General features: G+C 45.7%; 1 protein-coding gene across 3 annotated transcripts in view; it reads right to left on the bottom strand.

Moving 5' to 3' along the window:
* The window catches only part of PDGFC (platelet derived growth factor C), a 129,175-nt gene extending 125,358 nt beyond the window's left edge, over positions 1 to 3,817 (bottom strand). The window contains exon 1 of one of the 3 annotated variants that reach the window (XM_077300025.1): positions 2,271 to 3,817. In XM_077300025.1, coding sequence (XP_077156140.1) covers positions 2,271 to 2,388 — 118 coding nt within the window. In that variant the 5' untranslated portion in view covers positions 2,389 to 3,817. The remainder of the gene's footprint in view (positions 1 to 2,270) is intronic. The other 2 variants (XM_077300024.1, XM_077300023.1) reach the window with 2 other exon arrangements.
* Positions 3,818 to 12,193: the final 8,376 nt, after the last annotated feature.

The following is a 12,193-nucleotide window of genomic DNA, read 5'->3' as shown; positions in this document are numbered from 1 at the left end:
ACAGCAGTCTGTAATCTAGATAAACAGTCATAAGCAATACAATTAAAATAATGGCATCCTACATCACTTATTGAACATGGGTTTATTGAAAATTCCATGATGCTACTTCTGCGTACTCTCCATGCCAAGCTTCCATGGTATCTTCAGTACTTTTAATATTGTGAATTGTATATCCGTGAACCAAAAGAAATTTAGCTATCAATGTCATCTATGAAAGTTACCATAAACCATCCTACATCTATTGAGTGACAGGTTCTGATGCTTTCTTGTACATTTAGACCTTACTGCATCTTTAAGTACCAAACCCTTCTGTCAGAAGGATGCTCTCAAATAGCCTTTAACATGTGGAAAAACTGATTTGCATAGATATTTACACAGTGCTGCTCCAAATTCCTGGTTGCAAAGTAAACAGGTGCACCGTTTCAACAGGACTGGACTGAAGAAGTAACTATACTTCTCAATCACAAACCATACAATTCCACTGGCAGTGCAGTCCACAGACTACTTCAGCCACCATGTTTGTCCTCCCAACAAAACTAAGGCTGAAATTCTAAAAAAAACCTTCTTACGAAGTAAGATCTACTGAACTTGCTTCAGAGTAAACATGCTTAGGGTTATACTGTAATACCATGCCAGCTGGAGTATTAAACAGGACTATGACATATATTACTTTTTTCAAGTCACTGGTTAATCCAGACATTCTGTGACACTCTAAAATGTCCACTCCACAGAGGAACTTAAGATTTGATTCTCCAACCTTGTGCAAGGTGGATGCTTTTCCTGCTTGAGGACAAAGGTTAGTCTGATTAGTTCCTGTGGTATTACAGCTGGGTTTCTGACTCTTTTGATCACTTTCCCCTGGCCCTTTGCAGTTGCTCTGGTTAGAGACTGATCATCAAGGCTGCTCTTTGATCACCAGCTCTGGCAGTCTGCAGGTGCCATATGTCATCACATTAGGAACCAGCAACAATATGACTCTCTCCTGCTAAACTTAATAGCATGAAGCACTTTCCGCAGATCCATATATTTGTAAGAGGCTATTCAATTCTCTGTTTGCTTTGTAACAGCAGACAAAACATACAATGTACATTAAGTAAACCATTTTCCAAAATCACAGGGATTCCTGTTAGTTTGAGCCTTTCCTCAAACTGACATGTTATTCAATACTGTGTTCATTTTTTCCTACTGCAAAGATTTTTTTCTCTTCTCTTATTTATGCCTGTTTGGCTAGTTTGCGCCTAGATGAAATCACGTCTTTCTAGCTAAGGGGAAACTACTAAAACATTTTCCCCTTACATTAGCATACATCACTGGAAAACAGGGTATTTAATAGCCCAAGTTTAGGCAGCCTGCATTCATGGGGTGGTTTCATGTGGCATATAACATTTCTGCTTGCAAAGTAATGCTTTAGTGACTTCGTAATAGAAGATCAAGGGTGAAAGGCCTTAAAAATCTGAATAATGTAAATCATATGGAGTTCGGAGGCTAAGCAAATTACACACCCTGAAACTGCCCTCTGCATGAAAGAAACCTTTCTCCACTCTGCTCAACTCACAGCCCAAGGGACTTTGCATCTGAGAGTTTTCTAAACATTTCAGGTACACTTGAAAGCAAGGCTCATTTCCTATGCAGATTAGCTTGTTTCCAACACATACAAAATAGAGTTTATACTCCATCAACCCACACTATCAGACTGGAGGGGGGGAGAGTGATTCGATCAGCCACACCAGCAGCAACCACCACACACAAAGAGGGGGGGGGGGAGAGAAGAGAGTTAATCTGTTCTCTGTCTTTTAGCTTCTTAATTGGTGCCCTTTTACCTATCCTGCTCCAGTTAACGAGGTTGACAAGTTTCCCGGAGTGACATACTCCGAGTGAAGTCAGACCTGCCAACTCTCATTCATTATGGCTTCAATCTCCGAAAGCTCACTCTGCCGAAGGAAGATGCCCGCCCACCCACCCCTCGCCAAAGTGTGCGCGTTTCAATGCGATATTTACAGCCCCGCTCAACAATCTCCCCCCCCCCCCCCGGTCGATAAATACAGAAACAGCTTCTCGCTCGTACGTGGAAAAAAATCCCCCCCAGCACTAGGAAAGTTGTCACGGGCCGCTCCGCCACAGCCCAGCCCCCGAGGTTCTGCAGAAGCAAAGGGAATGCAAATCCTCCTCTCCTCGGCGACTCCTCCTTCCCCCGCGTGCGCTGCAACGACAACGCTGCATGTCTCCTAGACACAACAAAACACCGCGAGCCTGGACGGCGCCTTCCTTACCGTTTTGCTCCTTGCCGCCGGAGAACTGGAACTTGCTGCTCAGGTTCGATTCGGCTCGAGCTCCCTGCCGTTGGCTGACCAGGGCGAATGTCAGCCAGAGGAACCCGGAGAGGAGCATTTGGCAGGCTGGGTCTGGCCGCTCACGCACACACGTCGAAGCACTTGCAGCTCAAGCCCTCCCCGCGTCCTTCTCACCACCTCCACCTCCCCGCCAAGGCTGCTGCAGCACCGCTAGGGAGAGAGCAGCACTGAGCCTGCTCGGGCGGCAAAGAGCAGGGTAGTTTCCGCATAATCCCATCCAAAACTTTTTTTTGTCCCGCGACAGTCTTTGCCCTCCAGCGTCTCCAGAGTTTCTTTCTCGCCCTAAAGTTCAAAGCATAACCGGGGCTCTCCGGGCGGCTTCCTGAGGGCGCCACAAGCGTGGAAACAGCGGCTGGGAGAAGGAGGAGAGAAGGCTGGGGCGAAGAGAAGCGGCGGCTGACTCCGAGGAGCACCTGTCAGCTTCAGGCACCACAAACCACCCGACTAAGTGAGGGAAAAGGGGTGGAGGAAAGAGAGCCCCCTCGGGGAGGGAAAAACACCCACCTTCTCCCTTCTTACGAGGCAGCCACGCTGCCCAGCCAGCCAGCTCCTCCACCCCCACCCACCCCCTTCTCCGGACGCCCGGATTTTCCCCTGCTCGCTTTCACGTGTTACTGCCACTCTCCCTCATCAGCGCGGCCTGGCCCGGGGAGGAGGCGGTCGGGAAGGGGTGGGCAAAGATAATCAAAGCGAGCGAAGTCGCCGGCCGGCCGGCGGGGAAAAGGGGCGAGGAACCTCCACGCTCCTGCTGGCCTCTCCAAGCAGCTGCCCTCAGACCTAACGCGGGCGGCAGCGAACAGCACCTGGTTTCCCCTTTACGCCCGGGTCGGCTTGGCGACGGGGAGGGGCGGGAGCCTGCGCGAGAAACTCCCCGGGCCCAAGGAAGATAAAACACCCTTTTGGGCTCACGGCTTTCCTACCTCCGCCCTCCCCCCCCCCCGGAAAAAAGTACTTTCTGCTCCACCCCAAATTCTTGCGCGCCCTCCCGGCTGCTCAGGGCAGCTCTGGTGCTCGCAGAACCTTCTATGGTCTTATCACACAACCCAGTTCCCCGCTCTCCCTCAACTCGCCAAGGTCCTCCCTTTCCTCCGCACACACTCCACGGCCTGAACTTCCTCGCCTTCCTCCCTCCCTCCGCCCCCACCCCCGGTCTGGCGGGAAAAGGTGGCGGTGGGAAGAAGAAAGCTCCCTTCACGCCTCCGCAGGAGGGGTCTCCGCCGCCGCCGCCGCCACAGCAGCAGCAAGAGCGCGCAGGAAGCCCGGAGCGGCCAGCCAGGCGTTCTCGGCTGGCGTGCGGGGTGACGTTCGTTCGCTCCTGCTCGGGAGGCGGCAGCACCGGCAACGCAGAAGTCGTGCAAAGTTCAAGCCTGCTACTAGACGCTGCCTGGCCCTCTCGCGCGCGCGCCCCCGCCTTCACTGGCAACGCAACAGGTGCTGGAGAAGGGGAACGGACCACCGGGTCACACTCATGCTGAGCACGGGAAGCTGCACAGAAGAAGGCTTTTGAGCGTGCGCAGAGTGCATTTCTTCATCCAGGCCGCCGGCATCGCAACGCTTCGGGGGTTAAAAAAGCAGGGATTGGCTCGATACCTTTCTTTAAAGAAATAAGCCGATAGAAAGAAAGCAAGTTAGTTTTCGCAAATAGAGGAAATGCTCTTACGGAAGGGCGCGGGGGGGGGGGGCATACAACTGATGATGAAAATGTGGCTGTCCATTCAAATAAATATGCAACATTTTGATTTGTAACATTTGACATGAATGCCCAGTGAGAGAAGGGAATATACCTGAAGACCCATTTTATACAGTGTATGTCAGGAATGTCACCTAATGTGCATGGGTTCCACTGAAAAACTTAATTGCAAAGAAAATGCAAGACAGATTTTGAACAACCTGTCCTGGGCCAACCTGCCTTCAGATCCCTGGGCCAAGATAAACTGCTCTGAATGACAACCTCCACAGTGGAATGGTGGTCCCTCTTCTTGGGTAGTCACTCTACAGGGGAAATGTAGGTGAAATGGTTTCCAGTTAACTTGAGCTTAGTGGAAAGAAATTTCCAAGGACAATGACTGTAAGGAGACAGAACCAGTAGCAGTTAGGCTATTGCTAGAGAATGAAACCCAATTCAATCAGATCCAGGAGGAGGAAGAACTTCATCCATCCAGAAACATACTACTGAACAAACAATGTTTGAATTCATAGGACGTGAATAAAACTATTCTTTTAATTTTATTATCACTAAGGTAAAGGTAAAGGTATCCCCTGTGCAAGCACCGAGTCATGTCTGACCCTTGGGGAGACGCCCTCTAGCGTTTTCATGGCAGACTCAATACGGGGTGGTTTGCCAGTGCCTTCCCCAGTCATTACCGTTTACCCCCCAGCAAGCTGGGTACTCATTTTACTGACCTCGGAAGGATGGAAGGCTGAGTCAACCTTGAGCCGGCTGCTGGGATTGAACTCCCAACCTCATGGGCAGACAGCTTCAGACAGCATATCGCTGCCTTACCACTCTGCGCCACAAGAGGCTCATTTTATTATCACTACCATTTGAAAAAATAGATTCACACAGGTAGCTGTGTTGGTCTGAAGCTGTAGAACAATTTGCTGTTACAGCTCTTAGTATTGTGGAGCCAGCACAGCGTAAGGTGAACTTTTGTCTCTATGCATAAGGCCTTAGTTTCCCTAAAGCCGATCCAACAGTCAAGCATTCTCCATTACTGAAAGGTGGTGTTCACTGGCCAAGAGCTTCCTGCTCAGAGATAATAAATGTCACTCCATTGGACTACACTGATTCCCCATTGTCTCCAGATGTTACAAAGTCAGGGGTGGTTACTACAACTTTGATGCTACCAGGTCTGTTTCCTTTTGCCAAGCAGTTTGGCTTCCTGCTTCTTTCACCTGATCCAGGTTCAGGGTTACTGCTAGTGGGGAGTTTAAGACTTCTATGAGGGTCACACATAACATTAGCAGCAAAGCAAAGCTGTAATGTATAGATGTTAACCTATTTGTTCCATTCAACCTTCGAATACCTTTTTACTCTTTAACAGTTTTGCCTGCAGCTTAGAATGATCCTTTTTCTAATACTGGCAATAGGCATTTATATCTCCCTCTTGCAGTGATAACACACTATCACTCCCTGTCTCTTTTAAATGGGAGTATTCCACCTCACAGGGTTGGTTTTATTTGGCTCAACTTAGATGCCCCAAGGCCACACAGACTAGAATAAACTCCCTCTAGGACACAGCTGCTATATCAATTCCCTCTCAGCTGTTGCTGGCCAATCAGAGTGCTTGGAACTGCCTTTCATCCAAGCTCTCTTAGTGAGGAATTTTAACTCTGTACTCACTGGGTTCTGTGAGTTCAGCACCTAAAGCTTGACTTTTATAGTGCTGTTTGTCACAGCCCCCTTGAGAAAAAGGGCAATGAAACAAGTACTAGGAATAGCAAGGGAAAGAAGGATAAAAGGGCCCAGTTGAAGGAGATAAGGAGATTGCTTGAAAGAAATGACTGGTTGGCAGGCAGCTTTTACAGGCTAGGAAGTACTAAGTCGCTTGACATTCCTGGTCCAGAGAGAAGCTGGAAGTAACATTTCCCAGCTGACCCAGGCAGACAGAATGACCTCACAGAATGGGTGCTGTGGCCAGGACAATAACTGAAGTTTACTCAAATCATATATCCAATTCTGAACTTGGCCTCAGAACAAAGATAAAAAAAACCCATTGCAGTGGGCCAGGTACAGAAAGCGAAGCAGTTTAGACAAACCCCACCATCTCCAGAATCTACACCCAAGTTGCTAGTTTTACCCCAGTTTTCCACCCTGTATCTTGATTGTGTCTTCTACTGTATTTACTATCCCCTCCCAATTTAGTGTCATCTGCAAATTCAATAAGCATTGACTCCATTCTGTCATCGGAGTCATTTATATAAATGTTGAACCACGCAGGGCCCGAGACAGACTCCTGAGGCACACCACTCCTCTCCAAGAAGATGAGGAATGCCTACCAATGATAATCTCTTCAGCCAACAAAAACAGACCAACAAAAGGGGGAGGGGATTTTCACTACCTTACTCCCTGCATGACTCAGAAGCACTGGCATAGCACTAGGACCATTGCTCTAGCACTTGTCAATAAACTGCCCATACAGATTTGGGGCAAGCACTAGAGCCAGAGCCATGCTGGAAGTGCCAAAATTGCACAAAGATAGCTCCCCCCCCCCTCGTACCATTAGTAGAAGAAGAAGAGTTGGTTCTTATATGCCGCTTTTCCCTACCCAAAGGAGGCTCAAAGCAGATTACAGTCGCCTTCCCATTCCTCTCCCCACAACAGACACACTCCCCACAACAGACTTCCAGGGGTGGGTGAGGCTGAGAGAGTGCTGATATCACTGTCTAGTCAGAACAGTTTTATCAGTGCCGTGGCGAGCCCAAGGTCACGCAGCTGGTTGCATGTGGAGGAGCGCAGAATTGAACCCGGCATGCCGAATTAGAAGTCCACACTCCTAACCACTACACCAAACTGGCTCTCTCTAGTACCCATCTCCGTCCCATCTCCTGCTGGTTGCCAGACAATGCCAGGCACTTTAGAAAGGTGTAACTGGTTGCCAGGATATGCCTGGCAACCCTAGATGTCACAGGCACAGCATAATTGGTTTGTGATATGAACAAGCCTCATGCTTGCTTGTTTTATCCATTCCGCTGCTTCTTGAAAACTTCCTGGTTTACGAAGTCCTCCGTCTTCTCTGGTTTAGAACCTGGAATGAAAAGCCCCAATTATTAAGATATCTGTTCTATTTACTATTTGATGAATGCAAGTGAATAATAATGGTAAAATTCCCATTCCTTAGGTATTAGAGATAATTTTATCTGTCATTTTCACAGTCAAATATAAAAAAGGAATGTACTGTATAAGAAAAGGAACACCTCCAGTAACAATTAGGGATGCCAGACCCCAGGTGGAACCGGGGATCCCCTGGAATTATAACTCATCTCCAAACTAAAGAGATTAGTTCCAGACTAAATAAATAAGTTTATCTGGAGAAAATGACAGCTTTGGACAGTGGACTCCATATCATTATACTCCACTGACTGCCCCAAATCCTGTCCACTGTCAGCTCTACCCCCCAAATCTCTAAGTGTTCCCCAACCCAAAGCTGGCAATCCCACTAACAGTGGATGGTTATAAATTAGTACTAAGGCTACTGCACTATTTTGATATACTAAATATGGTTTTAAAACAGATCAGTTACAGCTTGTGGAGCTCTGTGGTAAAGCAATTCTATTATGTCTTTGAAAGAAAGAAAACACCTAAGCATCTGTAAGAGACTGTTGGTGAAGTAGCCGTGTTCCAAGGTCCTTTTTACTACAGGGAGATAGGTTCTAAAATTAAACTGCATTACCTAAGGTTGTTGCCTAATATGCACTTAAGATTAAATCCTTATGTAGGCATGTCTAAGAAACTCTGGTCTTTAAAAAAGTTACATTTAACCCTTTCATGTACAATGAACAATGGTTATGGCTGAGTATGCTGGACACCTAGTTAGAAAGGGATAGTGTATTCATGTGTCTGAATTATATATGATGCACCATAAACTTGTGCCTATATTGATCAGAGTTGCCAACCTTTTAAACAGATCAAGTTCAGTAACTAGCGATTCTAGTAGGGGCACTCTACACTTGGCAGTAGCCATCCTGCCTTGCCCAATGCACCACCAGGGTATTTTCATGCTTGTTTTGATTGGTTGCTGATGGATTTTAATAACATGTTGCTAGCAGAATTTATTTACTTGTTCATACAGACCTGCTTGCATCAGGTTAGTAAAGCATTCCCTTCCATGTTCTACCCTTTTGTTACACTTCTCAGTCACTGTGGTGTGCTGCTTTAAATGTCCACACAGCACTTCCTGCAATGCTGCCTCCCCTCTCGCTCTGTTTCACTGCACAGTCCTCCACTGACTCATTTTAACATTCTATGTTGAGCACTTTAGTGCTCAATAGTGCACAGAAGGGCTATATTTACTTAACGTTATAGCGCTCAACTTAGAATGTTAAAAAAGTCAGTGGAAGATTGTGCAGTGAAAAAGCGAATGGGGGAAGCGGCATGGTAGGAATGCTGAAAAAACCTCTGAGGAAGATCATGTGGTGAAGAAGTGCAGGGGAAAAAGCAGCACTGTTTGAAATGACTGGAGCACTTAAGAGATGGCTCATGAATAGAAGGAAATTTACTGTATGAAACCCTGTCTCTATATCGCTCTACTCAAAACCAGGCCATCAACAAAAACATCCAGTTTGGTACAATAAAGGGAAAATCTTCAATGTGTTGATATAACAATGTTCAGTCACCAGTTTTTTAAAAGTCCTCAGTGGTGCTGGTGGAGGAAATGGCTACTGCAGGGTAAAGGGCTGCCGTGTGTCCAGTATCAGGAAAACCTGAACCTTCCTGCCCATGCTGTGTTCGCCATAACCTCAGCAAAAGCATGTTTGGGAAAGCCGGTGGAAAACCCAGGAGGTGAGCTAATCTATTTGTGCACTTACTGGGTTTTCCCCAATACTGGTGCCAGATTGCTGTGGGGAAGCAGGGAAAAAACTGCTTCCCAACAGGATCAAAACTGGCGCAAATGACCTTTGTGGAAGCAGCCTAAATAAGGAAACAGATCAGCCAACTAGCACGCAGATATACTGTGCAGCCACAACTGGTTTGGAAATCATTCAAGCCATTTACTGCCAAACAAAACAAATCCAGTGATTGACTAAACCTGATTGCTGATGAACCAAAACACTTACCTGGCTGTTGTAACAGCAAAGGCAGGAAAAGAGCACTCCCTCTCTCTGTCACACAAACACAAACGTTTCCTGGTATAAAGAATATGCTGCTACTGGAGCAGCCCAATATACTGAGACAGCTCACTAGCCTTCAATGAGGAACAAGCAAGCAACACAGACCTTCCTTTCTACCTCTGTCACCATAGCAGCCACACTCATCAAGAAACTAAAAGAGTGAGTGGGGGAGAGGAGCGCATACATGGTCCGCTTTCCCACTTCATTTTCACAACAACCCTGCCAAGTAGATTGACTCTCCACAGATCACCCAAAGAGCCTTATAGCAAAGTGAGGATTTGTCCCAGTCGAAATCCAAGCATACTTACCAAAAAGGCAGTGTCTATAGGGTTATTATCCTTATCCATGGTTCCTCTCTATATTTGTGAAATAGCCTGGGGGGTGGAATGTGTCCAGCTGTCTAAGTTGGAATAGGGCCAATCAGCAAAGCTGGCTGCACCCTGATTGGCCCTGCTCCTGCAGCTCCTGTCCTCCATCCCTGTCTCAGACACACCTCAGTGCCTGGAGCCAGCAGCAGGTAAGGGGAGAGGGCTCTGGGCAAAGGGTCATGGTGGAGGGCCTGCTAACGAGGGCCTCTTGGCCTGCTAAACAAGGCCTGCTAACAAGGGCTTGCTAACGAGGGCCTCTTGGCCTGCTAGGCTGGGCCTGCTAACAAGGGCTTCCTGGCCTGATGACTGCCTGCTCAGGAGCTCTGTCCTGGGCCTGCTAACGAGCTGGCCAGCCCCCCCCCCCCATGCACCCCACTTGATCGAGCTGTTGCCCAAAGCCACCTTAAGCTGCCTGGCCAGGAGCCAGGTGAGGGGACCCTTTCAAGGCTCATTCTTAGGAACAGGCTTTGAAGCTAGTCTTGTGAATAATTTCTACAGTTGGTATTCGTTTAATGAAGATATGTGTTCACCCTGAAATAGCCTGGGTTGAAAGGGATAGAAGGGGTACTAGAGCAGTGCCAAATTTATTATTTTTGTACTCTTAAAAAGGCATTTTAATTATAGCATTTTCCTTTACATGAATGCACCTGTAAATTACTCCCTTACTGCAAATAATATATTAGAAGAATTTATACCCATATCTACTTGCTAGTCAGTCGTGAGAGGTTGGGATGCTAAAAGGAATATCTGACTAACAAATAGACATGGCTAAAAATGCAGTGCTAACAGTTTACATCAAGGAAATGATCTGTGGTCTGTTTCCATGAGTCAAACTGGTAATGATGGAAGGAGTGCTGACTTTCAGACTAGCCAGGATATGAGATAAATGTCAATGCTAAAGCTAACATGGTTGACTAATAGAACTAATGCATATACCTTGCTTCCTGATCTCAAAATATAGTTGAAGCATCCCCAAATGTAACTGGTGGACTTGATCCTGCCTATATGTAATCTTGTTTACCTATAGGCTGATGAATAATGTCTAAAGGGCCCAAACCTGACTGGGTCCACTCGAACAGGCACAGGGTGAGTTAACAAGAGTGCCTTGCCCTGCCACAATGTGGGCTCAATCAGGATCAGACCCATCTCACATTTGTTTCAATGGCCTGAATTCAGCTCTAAAAATATTGTCATCATCCATGGGCTGGATCCATGGATACCGTGTAGTCTGCCACTGAGTTATTCTGAGTATATTTAATTAAACATATTAACATATTTTGCGTAGTTTCTGTTTGTTCTATGAATAAACTGACATTTCTTAAGTACCATACAGTCAAAGTGACCAAACAAAGTGTTACCAAGTGGTTAGAAATCTTTAGGTAATTTCTGAGATCACCAATTTCTATACTCCCCTTTCAAAATAGAACTAGCCTATTTGTATGGCTCTTTTTAAGGAAGGGGAGCCTGCTTCTTAAAACACTCATACTACAGAATGACTTTGTAGGTGACAGGTTTTTTTCATATTTATAAGTTGTTGATGAAATGAAACCTATGCAAATCAGAATTTTTCATGGTGCATTATTTTTAAACATTTAAAATACTAAGCATTTATTTTATTTTATTTGTGAAAGGGAGCCTCAGGACATATGTGAGTAACTTGTGATTCTGATGAACCATCTTGGAACTGTGAATGGTAAAGAAAATTGATGACGTGTGGGCTCTGATCCAGGGATGAAAATAAATGTATGTTGTTTAAACCTATCCTGTACAACTGAATTTACATCAGCAGATATGTCTAATGTTCCAAATGAATACAATCAAGAAGAAAAACCTTGATGTGGGCAGGCATTCCAGAATGATTCAAGTTAGAACTGCAAAAAGTGGAAGGAATCCAGGACAGAAGATTGGATGGAGATAATACAAATACATGAATTGATTCTTTATGTGACCTGGTAAAGCTAACTTCTGTTTCCTTGCCAATTTGCTTAATGGAAATATGGTTTTTAAGGGTTTTTTCCACCTAGTAACTCTTCAAAGATATCTTATTATTAATCACTGTCGTTTCAGGTTTTCCAGTAATGTATATTAAGATATTGCCAACATTTTTCTTTATTGATCATACACTGGCATTGAATTTAGCATCTTTTTCACAGAAAAAAGAATCAAGCTTTATGTGTGCATGTGAGGGAGACAGACAGACAGAGTCTGCCTTACCACCCTCTGTGTCGCAGATTATCTCATAAATACATTCATGTTGATGGCGCTAGTTTGAAGAGTGGTTTTTAGCACTCATTTCACATTATTCTTTCTTCTTTTTTTGTCTTTTTGTGAATAGAGTACCCAATCACAATCAATGGAAGCAAGTAACTGTATTACAAGTCATATAAAATGTTATATTGCCTCACTTTGTGGCAAGGCATTTAGAACGGATCTAAATGATTATCAGGCCAAATATTGCCTTCATGACAGTTTTTCTGGAAAATATGTATTTTTTGAGTTGTAAGTAGTTGATATGGGGAGATGTTTTAAATAATCAGGTCAGGGGTAGGTAGTCAAACTGCGGCACTCCAGATGTCCATGGACTACAATTCCCATGAGCCCCTGCCAGCGAACGCCAATGGACTCCAATGGGAATTGGAGTCC

The sequence above is a fragment of the Paroedura picta genome, chromosome 10, assembly GCF_049243985.1.
Source record: "Paroedura picta isolate Pp20150507F chromosome 10, Ppicta_v3.0, whole genome shotgun sequence".
Classification (NCBI taxonomy): domain Eukaryota; kingdom Metazoa; phylum Chordata; class Lepidosauria; order Squamata; family Gekkonidae; genus Paroedura; species Paroedura picta.
Note: the sequence above shows the minus strand (reverse complement) of the source record. Positions and strands in the feature narration are given on the sequence as shown.